The following is a 12,322-nucleotide window of genomic DNA, read 5'->3' as shown; positions in this document are numbered from 1 at the left end:
CTGAACCTCAGGTTGCCTCCAAATCTAGAATTAGTCAGCACCTGTAAAAATGTGCCACTGTTCAAAATTTGTAACATGGATTTACAGGATGTGCAAAAGACTGTTGAAGAGGAAAAGAGAAGATCCTCTGTCAAAAGTAGAAAAGATCTCAGAATTATCTATCCTGCGCTGACATCTTTGCCAGTCACCCTTGTCAGTATTGTCTCATTGCTTTCCTTCAGTGAGGTGACCTGTCTGCTCACACTTGATACTTGTCTTATGTTTAGTTTAGTAACACTTAAGGTTAAAAATCAGATTTAATTTCTGTATCTGTACAATATCTTTAATGGAACAATATCCTTCCAAGACTGGAACTTCCATTTTCTCCCCCAAGGATCTCACAGATAAAATCAGTAATAACTTCATCAGTATACGGTAGAATGCCATACCAGCAGGTTAGTTGCATATACTAACATTTTATAGCTATATCAAACAGGAATAGGCTTCATGTCCAACTTCTGAACATCTGGACTTATAAATGTCAATCCTGATCATCAGCAATATGTGACAAATCATTTACCCCGCACAGATGCATATTCCAAGATTCACTACAGTGTGGAAAAGATAAAAGCATAGTGATTTGTATTACATATCACCATAATTAAAAAGCAACAAACAAACAAACAAGCAAACAAACAAAACCCCCCAAAAAACAACATTCAGTCTGAAATATTTTTCCAACAGAATTCTTAAAGGGGGATTTATGACTAATGTAACTCATTAATTACTGTTGTGAAGATTGTTTGGAACATTATTCAGACACTGGCAAATTCTGTTGTTTAAGCAGCTCTGTGTTTAAAAAAATAAAACTCGCTATTAGTTTTCGGTAGAACTGATGCTGTAATTTATACTTACTTTTCATTTCACTTGCAAGTATTTTACACTAAATCATGACCATGTATTTTACAAGGCAATATTCATTCTTTAATGAATGTTGCCTAGGACAAAAAAAAACCCCTACACTCAGTTCTGAATCAGCAGAGGTTTCTGAACCAGCCACAGCTGCCAAACTATAAACTTTTCAGAATCATTACTCTGACAGATCTTAATTATTCAGAATATTTATAAATATTCTGAATAATCTTAATTATTATTAAATAATGGTACTTATGGTACCATTCAATTAATATATATCTCTTAAAAGAAACAGAATTCACACTTTGCAGGAGACCAACAAGCAAAATTCTTACTTTTGCTATAATTCTTTATAAATATCAGAAAATGTTATTTGAATGGATCTGTCATATTTATTTTGACTAGGGGGTAGGAAGCCGTGTCACTGAAACCTCCACTCAGATTAGACATGAACTGGAAATAATTTCCCTCTTCTTGCACAGTTCAATTCCTGCTGTGTTATTTTCTAACATAAGGATGCCACCTAGTGACGATAGCTGTCTGCTTCTTAAATTGAGCCTAAAAATTTCTCATCTAAAGCTACAAGGACATGAACTATATTATCCTTAATGCTTGGTCAGCTAAGGGGAATTGCACCCATGCATAACTAAAAGCTAGAATTATTGCTGGTATTTCACTGAAGTAAAATATATCCAATACCACAATTTTAGATGGGTCAGATAGAGATAGGCTGGATTTTTGAACAAACGTATGATCCAGTTGTACCCAACTACATATAGATTTTCAACAGTTATTGGCAATCAGCATATTGTTTCTAATATTTTCCTATGCTTGCTTAATTTGTGAATGCCACCTGAACCCTTTGAAAATGGGATCAAATTACTGTTCCCATAAATTTTTCAGGAAATATTCATCACCGGTTGTGAAGGATGGCTGAGATCTCAGGTCCTGTCCCTACTCTGGTGAATATTTTAAGGATATGAAAACAAGTTACTGCTGGATTAGAGAAAATATGCTCTTTTTCTTTGTCCATCTGGACACCTAAGCCCCTCAGCCAGCAAGTTATGCCCAAACTGTAGTTATTTCAGGTAAAGTACAACAGCTCCAATACCCTTCAGCCTAATAAAACATGTGCTTGTTTATAGAAATCACTTCTAAGGTAGCAGGTACTGCTTCTTATCTCTCCAGCTGGGGAGATAACTGCATCCAGCCCTCCAGTATTTTCAGAATGTTCTTCCTTAATGAATCTTTTTTTCAGCCATGTTTTGCACAGAGCCAAATCTGATAACTATGCTCAGGAACCACTCCCTTGTTTGAGGTCTGATCTGTGGGTTCAGGTCTGGTTTAGCCTGGAGGTGTATCCATGCAGCACAGCCCAAATCAGTGGTTTGGTGCAGCTGTTACTATTCTTTTCATTTTCACTGCATCCTCTGAATTCTGCTGCTGCATTTTCATCCCATTTTTTTGCTCCCATTATTTCTGGCTCATCATAAACCCAACATGTCCCTTCCAGTTCTGGGACCAAACAATTCGCAACTTCTCATTAGCAAGACTGGGGCACGTCTGGAAGTGCTCAGAAACAAACCACTGGTCAAAGTCTTTGTACTGGTGAAAATTTTAAGTGCCAACAAAGGTCCCTGTAGAGCCAGGCACAAACTGAATGGCAGTGAGATCTTTGAACTTAGGTGGCTGATGTGTCAGATGTTATTGTTGCAGGTATGGTTAGACATTATCTTAATGCTTTCATGTTTTGCGTGTGAGTCTATCCTGAAGTCATTAAGTCAGTTTTGAAAATGAGGCCAAACCCATGAATGAAATTTAAAATTCTTGTCATCATGCTGTTCCAACTGTAAATGTTGCAGTGCTGGTAGGAACAATGTCCATATGCTCTTTAGACTACATGTAACTTATTGAGACATCTTCTTACTTGAATTTGAGGAAATATTAATGAGCCATGTTTATAATGCAGTTCCTATCATATGCAATGAAATTAATAAGTGGAGCATTATCAAATTTTTTTGTTTTGTTTTTTAATGTACGGTTTGCAGGTGGTGAACTTTTTACTGGTCTCTACAGTGACTACTGGGGAAGAGATGCTGCTCTATTTCGCACCATGAATCGCATGGCCCATCTCCGAACCGAACCTGATAGTGAGCGCCTGTTGAAAGGTATGGGAAGGAAGAGAAGGAAGAACAAGGAATCAAAAGTGTTTTGGATGACTAGAGAATTTTTGTTTAACCAGAAATTAAAATTATATTGTTCATGCAAGAGTATATCCATTTGGGGATGAATTTGTTTAAACTTTTTCCATTAAATTTTTCATTAATCTCCTGCCAGGCTGAACATATTGAAATCTTTACTTTAATTACATATTGGATTTAGCAAGTGGAACTTTAAGTCCTCCATTTTTCACTTTTAAAATTGCTTTTAATTTATATTCTGCGTATAGTCTATACTATTTAATATGTCAGATATAATTCATATAAAGTTTTAAAATTCTCTATTTAATTAATGGGAGCTTCTACTTAGAACACAGTACTCTTTTTTCTAGGTGAGATCATTTTGTCTTTATGTTGCAATGAAACAAGTCAATTTTTGCCAAGTTGTGTAGTAAACAGATGTCAGGCAATAACGGAAAATTATAGATATACAATGATCATGCAGTTAAATGAAATAATAAGTTAAAGAAGAAAATTAAAATATTCCACAAGAAAAATATTGAGCAAAGTTATGTGTTGGGAAATTTATAAATTGTTTCATACTCTTCAATGTGAAATGTAACCAAATTTCAAAATGTTGAAATTTCTGTGAAATGGAGAGTCATAATCTTGATTTGTTTTGCTCCAAAAGTATTGCAATATTTTGTCATAACATTGACTTAATTACTGCTAGTGTTTTGCAAGGAGAGTCAATAATTGCCTTTTAAGGTGATTCATGTGGTGAGCATCATGTTTTCAGTAAAAGCACATAGAAGTTTTCCCTCAAATTTCAAAGCAGTTTTCTCCCAAATCAGAAGGAGAGAATAGTTCTGCTGTATACTTCTTCCAACATGAATCTGACCTCAGACTTCAATTACTTAATTTTTTTAAAATATGTTTGGAAAATGCTTTGATATTCTTTAAGTCTAATACTTAAGCTTTGCTGAACTGAGTGAATTAGATTGGCTATATATGTATAGCAACAATCAGGAGGATCTTCCTAATATGTAAGTTAATTTTCTCTTCTTTTGTCTCTGGAAGATTTCATTATTTCAAATATATAGAATTCTCCATATTATGGCCAAAATATTGTTTTGCATTTTGCCTATAGTTGAAATTTATTTGCAGAAAGGGAATATTTTAAAATAAATATTAAAAACCCTACAGAAAATTAGCGAGTGCTGTATCAATGTCTTCAAATCCAATGACTGTCTTTATAGAAAACAGGAAGTTAGAAAATATTTGTGTTACCTGCTGCTTCTTAAGAAATCATACTAATTGTAAGAATGACATTTTCATTTAAAGAACTTGTAAAAACTTTGTTACAATTCAGTGAGATGAAATCATCCACAGCTCTGTTTGGTGTGGGGTTAAAAGGTGTACAGGCATGGACTGAAGCCTGAACTTAGATTTCAACTTTGCAGCAAAATATGAAAACAGGAGAAATTTAGAAGGTTTTTATTTTGTGAAAAAGATACACAATGCACCTTCTCTCTATGAAGATATATGTTCATGTAACATCTATTTGCTGAAATACCAGAACTTTTTCTTTATCTAAAGGGCTGTTTGTCCGAAGTTGACATTCTTACACTTGGTTTGTATGGGATCAGAGATTATTATGTGAATATTAGTGCCAGATTTTAGTTTAATCCATATTAAAATATATAAGCCCCAGAGAACAGGACTGGAAAAGGGTCTTTCTCTTGCACACATACTAAGGAATATTGATTTTGAATTGGAGTTATAAAAATAGTTTGACATTAATGTATTCCACATGTTCTATAGTACCAACCCACAAAAAAAGTAGATTTTTTCTTCTTTCTCTCACCCATTTCCCCTTAGGTATGTCTCTGACTGACAGATGCATGATTCTTTCATTTTATTTTTTTCTTTGCCACCAGCTGATTTAAAGGATTGAAAAATAAGAGAATGTTTTAATAAACTTGATTTCAATTCATTTTTGTTTTCTTTTCAAGAGCCAAAATTCGTTGGCTCATACATGATCCCTGACAATGAAGACCACGATGACAACAAAGTATATTTCTTCTTTACTGAAAAAGCATTAGAGGCCGAGACAAGCACTCATGCCATATATACCAGAGTGGGACGCGTATGCGCAGTAAGTTCTTTTTTTTGATTCCCCAGCTTAGTGAAAAAAAAAAAAGCATGATCCTTTCTTTGGTCCTTCTCCCCCAGGCAAATATGGCATCTGTAATGTATGTAAGAGTAAGTTTTAGGTCTGAATGAAAAACTTACATATAAACAGCCCCAAGCATTAGAAAATTCAAAAGCAATACAAAATCTGGGCTTGAAGATAATTTTGCTGAGAGAGGAGGGCAAAGTTCAGAAATCTTGTTAATCAAGTCCATCTCTCTTTGTGCTGACATGACATAATGGTAATAGCAGTTGCCCACAGGACTCTTACCATCCATGTTCTCAATTCAGATCAAGGCTCCATCACCCTTAGTATTGGCTGTAGGTCCAGGGTCTCTTGCAGCTCTCACAGATGACATAAATTGATGTCCCCTCACATTCCTGGTGACAGGACCAGTCCAGACACCAGTGCTCTCCAACATTCCATCTTGCCTTCCCATTCTGTGAGTGAGGAGAAAACTTAACTCACATGCATCTGTGGAGGATCAATGGCTATCCTATCAGACAGCTGGCTTTTGCAGCCAGCTGGACAGGACAAGAGACAATGGGCACAGATTGAAACATACAAAATTCTATCAGAATTTTTTACTGCCAGGGTGATCGAACATTGATACAGGTTAACCAGAGTCTCCAGCCCTGGAGATACTCAAAACCCGATAGACATGGATCTGAGCAACTTCTTGAGCAATTTGCTTAAAGCAACTTACTTTTAGCAGGGCAGTTGGCCTAGAAAATCTCCAGGGTTCTCTGCTAAATTCAACTATCCTGTGATTCTGTAAATTTCAAAATCCTCTTTCTGCTGCATGAACAATAAAAGGGGTGCAATGTCAGCCATCTGTAGAGTGTTTTATAAACAGTAGCTAACTACTGTTTTCATTTCATCTGTCTTTCTTCTTCTCAACAGCAACTAAGGAAAATTGTGCAGATAGGAAACTAGAACAAAGGATTGAATTGCTCAGGAAATTATTATTGCAGCCAGGCATAAGGTTTACCAGAAGGAGGAGAAAAGTCACAAGGAGAGACCTTACTTCCCTCTGCTACCCTATATGATTACCCATTTCCCACACAGGCCATGTTCCTGGTGTGTTGATTGCATCTCTTTTTGACTCCATGGCCCCAAACACAGGAAGGAGATCTCAGGCAGTCACTGGAGAGAACCACTGTTATACATTTGATCTCCCAGATTAAGCTGCCCATAATTGGTCCTCTCTGAACAACTGATGAAGTTTGCGTGCATTGCTTTTCTATTAATTGAACTACAGTAAGGCTGATGAGAAAACGTCTCCCATTCCCATTGGAACTAGAGCTGCTTGATTAAAGGAAGCAATGAGAAGTTTATTTCTTAGCATCTGATCTTGTGTCCAAAACTAATTGCATTCTTTCCTCCTAACTATAGGGGATACATTCCTAAAACTATTGGGCAAAAAACAAGATACAAGTTAAAAATCTTTTGTCACCTCAATGTATATTATGTCAAATATACTCACCAGCATACTACCTATTAAAATTTCTTAAGGAATATTCATGTATTACTTAAAACAAAAGTATGCAAAGTACCAAATTGCAGCCTAAGACATTAATGTTCACAAAGCCAGTTCACTTTCTGAATTCAAGCCTGCGTCAAGATCTGAAGTAGGATTCTTTGGCCTATGTTCTGGTAAATGTCTGAATAGATTATTTTAATCGTTCCCTCTAATCCATCCGAATGTCTTATCTCTAGCTGTGGGTTAAACCAAAATCCCACAGAACTTTCTCTTCCACTTGTCCAAAACTCCAAATGCTTTTTCATTTGGACATTAACTTCAAATCCGTATGCTATAATTCAAATTTGATTTAATAAATACAAAAAATTGCTAGCTCATGATTCAAGATCTGGGGTTTTTTTTCCAGCTTTTACGTTCTCGTCTGAGCTGTAACAGGTTTTGTAACGCAGAGGCACTGACTGTATATTTCTGCTTTTCTGAGGAAAACACGTCTCTGGTTTCGTAAGATCTCAATTTGAAGCTGAGGAAATAAATTAATTTCAGTAGCTAAGAGTGAAGTTGCAAGAGGAGTTTTGCAAGCCTAATACAGAGCCTTGAGCAGTTGGTTACACAGTCTACAAGAATATAAGTCCTTAGCTTTAAGGATGCTACCCAAAGGTTACAGAGTCCAATTACTAAGTAGTGCTAAATGTCTCCTTTTTTTTGAGAGTCCAACAGTTGCAACAGCAAGAAAAAGATGAGACGGTCATAGCAAAGCAGGAATTATTTAAAGGTGTTGAGAAATTGTTAGAGCACCACGTAGACATTTGCCTCAGACTTGCCCCAGCTGCGCTAGCTCTACTCAGTGCTTCAGTTCCCAAATGTGTTGATCTAACCCTGCACTGAGCTCCTAAAGCAAAGCTAAACTTTGCTAGTGTACTTAGTACATCCAGCTAATGAAAATGAGCAATAAAAGCTTTACCACAGCTGTATCATTAAAACTATCCATGGATGCGGTGCAGAATAAAAAAATTTTTATAAACCCACAGCTCTTAATGAGACCTGGTCTTGATCAGTGGAATCCTACTTGAAAACTGACTCCAGAGATATAATACTAGTAATAGACATGTGGTTTGAAAATGCATGCTTTTGACATTAAAAGATACAATAAGCAGCTAATGCAGCAGAGATGTTTGTGCTTCTAGACTTACTCATTCAAATTACTATCAGCATTTGTTTCTTTCTATGCAGAATGATATGGGAGGCCAGCGAATGCTCGTGAATAAATGGAGCACTTTCCTCAAAACCAGGCTAGTTTGCTCTGTGCCTGGAAGAAATGGAATTGATACGCATTTTGATGAATTAGGTAAACATTCTAGACTGCAACAAACTTAAAACCATCATACAAAGCATATACTTTCATGATAACACACCTTATTATCAAATATTGTACTTGTATTCATTAACAGGGAATGGTTGTTAGTGTTTTGTTTCCAATGTATATGAAGTTCTGTACATATGGACCTGACTATCGTCAATTATGCCTTTACTTACTGCATTGCTTTTAAAGATTGCTTTTAAAATCTGCATAAAATTAAATAACATATATGAGTAAAATAGGATTACACTTTTAACAAGCAATGAAGTTTCTCTTTTGAGCTGAGAAAAGTGGTTTGCTACCAATAACATTGTATTTAAATTTTACAGAGGATGTGTTTTTGCTGCAAACTCGTGATAACAAAAATCCAGTGATATTTGGCCTCTTCAATACTACAAGGTAAACAACTAGAAGAAATAATACCAGCAATAGAGGAATGTTTGAACATCCTATTGAAGAGATAGAAGCTGCATGATAAATATCCCTTAGCAAATATATAGTAAACAGTTTAATCCCTCTTGTATTCACTATGGACTTCCTTGTTAATGTAAAAACTGCTCTGTGACACTAGGGAGCTTGAAGTCTCATTCAGTGATCCAGTCTGTCTGGATCATAAATTAATTAAATGTTTCTCTGCTTGAAAATTTCCTAGTTCCCAAGTATATGCACTCCTGCATGCTTACAAGAGCAGCCACCTATCAGAGCCACTTGTCTTTTACAAGCTCCACTGTAATTCAAGTTTAAGTAGATAGGGGCTTAAACTCCCTAACTTCTTAGTGAAGCCTAAAACACCAGCTATGATCTTGTTGGTGGCCTCCTTTTCCACAGCAGCTCAGTTCAAGTGCGAGCAGACAGTACTTGTTTCTTGGAAATCCAACTGTTTGTTCAGGATGTGACTGTTCGAGAAGAGCAACTGTGCTTTTCCCACTATTTCACTCTCCTGAATTATTTTTTTTGGAATAAAGCAAGGCAGATCTGGTCCTCTAGGGATGCAGGCACCAACCATTTCCTACTGGCTCCCTATGCCAGTAGAGAGAGGTGGGCACCTAATTAAAATTATCTGAATCTCCTTCTGGAGTCTTCAGAGGTAACTTCTTTGCAGATAGCACTGATGCTTGTTTGAAAAATAATGAATTACTTCTCTGGAACTAAGTGCATAAAATTTAAAAGTAAAATCCACATACTTTTATGTGAATTGATCTACATAGAGTGATCTTGATGATCTAATAGCACCAACCAACATTCCCACTCAATATAAAAAGACTCCTGTATTTCAGTCAACATTGGATGATTCCCATCTTTCCAAAGTAACAACATCAGGAAAAATCTTAGAGAAGAGAAATGGTTAACTGGGTCACTAATGGTTAATAGGTTACTAATCAAGACCTGAGTTGAGCTCATGGCACTTCCTCTGTATTTATAAACAAGTAATTTAGAGCCTGTGTTCATCATTTTTTTGGTGATTTGGGATAACAACATGGAGCTTCCTCAGATAAATGTTATAAATAGAAACACATTAAAGACTTTGTAAAGAACATCGGACATAGTAGTTGTAAGACAAGCATATAGGAAGCAATAAGTAATTTTTTCTCCCTGAATACTGGTGAAATGTGACTTATTTTTAATTACACAATAATACGAGTATTATATGTACAGAATGTGGCATTTTGCTTTAATAATGTCTTTGAATTTTACTTCATAGCAATATATTTAGAGGATATGCTGTATGTGTTTACCACATGGCAAGTGTCCGAGCAGCTTTCAATGGACCATATGCTCATAAAGAAGGACCTGAGTACCACTGGGCTCTATATGAAGGAAAAGTACCTTATCCTAGGCCTGGTTCAGTAAGTATAATCTATTTTCCACTGCTTTACTGTGTAAACTAATGCAGAAAGAAAAAGCAGACTGCTGCTAATGTACAAATCTTCCTGACTTCACAATCCAGGATGTACTTAAATTTATATGCATACTCCAGCATCACCTGCATTGAGCGAACCATGAAGTTTTTTTCTAATGGAACTTTCTGGTGAACAGGCTGTCCCTACTGACATTGCTTGAGAAAGTAAAGCTAGGATGAACTAAAAATATGTACATATATTTACAAAAATACTTTCCAATATAAATAAGCTTATTACTGGAAAAAAGCATGCTTATACAAGGTAATTCACTTTCCTTCTGTTGCCTGCAGAAACCAGGGCATTTAACAAGTGTTAAAGGAAGAAAATAAAAAGATGATCCACTATTTCAAGATCAGATTGTTCTGGTTCCTTTTTTCCATCTCTTTTTCAAAAAGGATCAAATTTCTATATTTCAATAATTTGCATCAGTGTACAGCTTAGAAATGAGACATAGATTTTAACAAAAGTAACTCATCAGAACAAGCGCATTCGTAGATAAGAAGTAAATCCTCCATCACTGGTCCTTCTCTCAGGACTGGTTCTTTCTAGAAGCAAGGGTCTAGCAGCCTCACAATTCTTTGGTTTGCTTTCAGACATCACATACGGAGATTTTACTAGCCTGAAATCAGGTTCCTGAGCTTATTAACATTCTTGTTCTGTACCCTTTACAAAGAATATAGCAATATTAAAACAATGTTGCAAAGAACCAAACTCATGACATGCTTTTTGCTAGTTTCCAAGAGTTTATTTAGAAACTTTTTTCTTTTTTCCAATGGACATTAGGTGAAGAAAAGAAACAAGACATATTTTGAAAATGTAATTAATCTGGCAACTATTGTAGCAACTGTACAGGTGTTGTCATGCAGAGAGGTGTTTCTGGCTGGCACTTAGCTTTTTAACTTAGTAAACAGAAATTCTGGAGGAAATCACAAACATTACTTAAGACGGGTATTGATTTCTACAAGGAATTTCTAATTTCTATGTTCATTTTTCAATGGCATGACAAGTAATCTTAATCTCAAATGCTTTTACTGTTTCTTTTTAGGCATTTCTGAAGTTTCTCTCTCTGTAGTATCTTAGTTTGTGACTTTCCCATCTCAGCTCAGGGGGTAAGGAGAGCAGTCCCCTGCCTTCGCTGCCCGTTAGTGCAGCTTGAATGTCCCCTTTGCATTGCAGGGGCCCAACAGCATCTCACAGACGCAGCACAACCAGGGCCTCCCTCACGTTCCCCTTCCCACTGCAAGTCAGGAGTTGTCTCACAGCAGGCAATGCTGGGCCAACCCAGAGAAGTACCACATCCAGGGCTTCTTCTGCTCCCTGTAATTTTGGGGAATGCAGCTACTTACCCACCTACGGCAATTGCCATCTCTTGCAAAGCTGCTTTTTTTTATACTCGCTGAAGGTCTACCTCTTATCACGTCCACATTGTGTAGATTTTTGACTCTCAAGATGCAGACATTTCTAATAGCAGTTTGGCTAACCCCCCCCCATCCCTCAGCTCTCACACTTCACCTCTTACAGGATAGGGGCTCACTTTCTTAACGGTGGAATAAACAGTTGCTGGAGCATTACCTTCAGTGCTGTTTTCCCTTTGCTAACTGAATCTATATTCTCCTTTATACTAAAAGCACTCATTTGCAGAAAGAAACTTTGCATACAATTCATTTATCACTGAATCACAGAAATGAGAGGTGAAAAGGCCTATTAGCTTATCAAGTCCATGCCAGTACAGCCTTTCTCCCTGCAGTATGATTTCAAATGCATGTCCTCTCTCATTTTAAATTAATGTTTTCCTTTACTTCTCTTGGGGTTAGAGACATAAGTCAAAATGCTGAAGTGGATGCTCCAAAAAAGAGATTATCCGGGATTTACACACTGTGAATATGATTTGACCATCTTGGCCAATAAGGTACCACTGTAGCAGTGCTGACATCAGTACCAAATGGCTTTTTGTTTGTTTGATGTGGATCAAAGTCATTGATGTTGAGTCAGTACAGGAAAACAGATAAGTAAATTATCAAATTTTGAGCAGAACGGCTGAATTCAAATGAATTATTGGTTTCCTATGTGACATTTTGTATAGCAAATTTACAGTTTTTACAGTTTTACTAAATAATGAAATAGTACCATGCATGGATTGCAGAATGGCTACATATTTTGCAAAGATGATATGGTCCAAATTCTGTAAGTGTTAGGTTGGTTTTTTTTTTTTTCTTTCCAGTCAGTAGAACACCTCACATATGTTATTTGGACTGGTGTTAAACACAGGCAGGAATTCTGTATTAATGACTACAATCATTACATTAATACAACCTAGCACTGAAGATTAAACGT

The 12,322-nt window shown here is 36.3% G+C and overlaps 1 protein-coding gene across 1 annotated transcript in view; it reads left to right on the top strand.

Annotated features, from left to right (window-relative positions):
• Positions 1-12,322, top strand: part of SEMA3E (semaphorin 3E) — a 141,942-nt gene that overhangs the window by 109,529 nt on the left and 20,091 nt on the right. The window contains exons 6-10 of the mRNA XM_074144540.1: positions 2,943-3,062; positions 5,069-5,211; positions 7,961-8,075; positions 8,417-8,486; positions 9,790-9,934. Coding sequence (XP_074000641.1) covers positions 2,943-3,062; positions 5,069-5,211; positions 7,961-8,075; positions 8,417-8,486; positions 9,790-9,934 — 593 coding nt within the window. The remainder of the gene's footprint in view (positions 1-2,942; positions 3,063-5,068; positions 5,212-7,960; positions 8,076-8,416; positions 8,487-9,789; positions 9,935-12,322) is intronic.

This window comes from Numenius arquata, chromosome 2 (assembly GCF_964106895.1).
Source record: "Numenius arquata chromosome 2, bNumArq3.hap1.1, whole genome shotgun sequence".
NCBI lineage: Eukaryota > Metazoa > Chordata > Aves > Charadriiformes > Scolopacidae > Numenius > Numenius arquata.
Note: the sequence above shows the minus strand (reverse complement) of the source record. Positions and strands in the feature narration are given on the sequence as shown.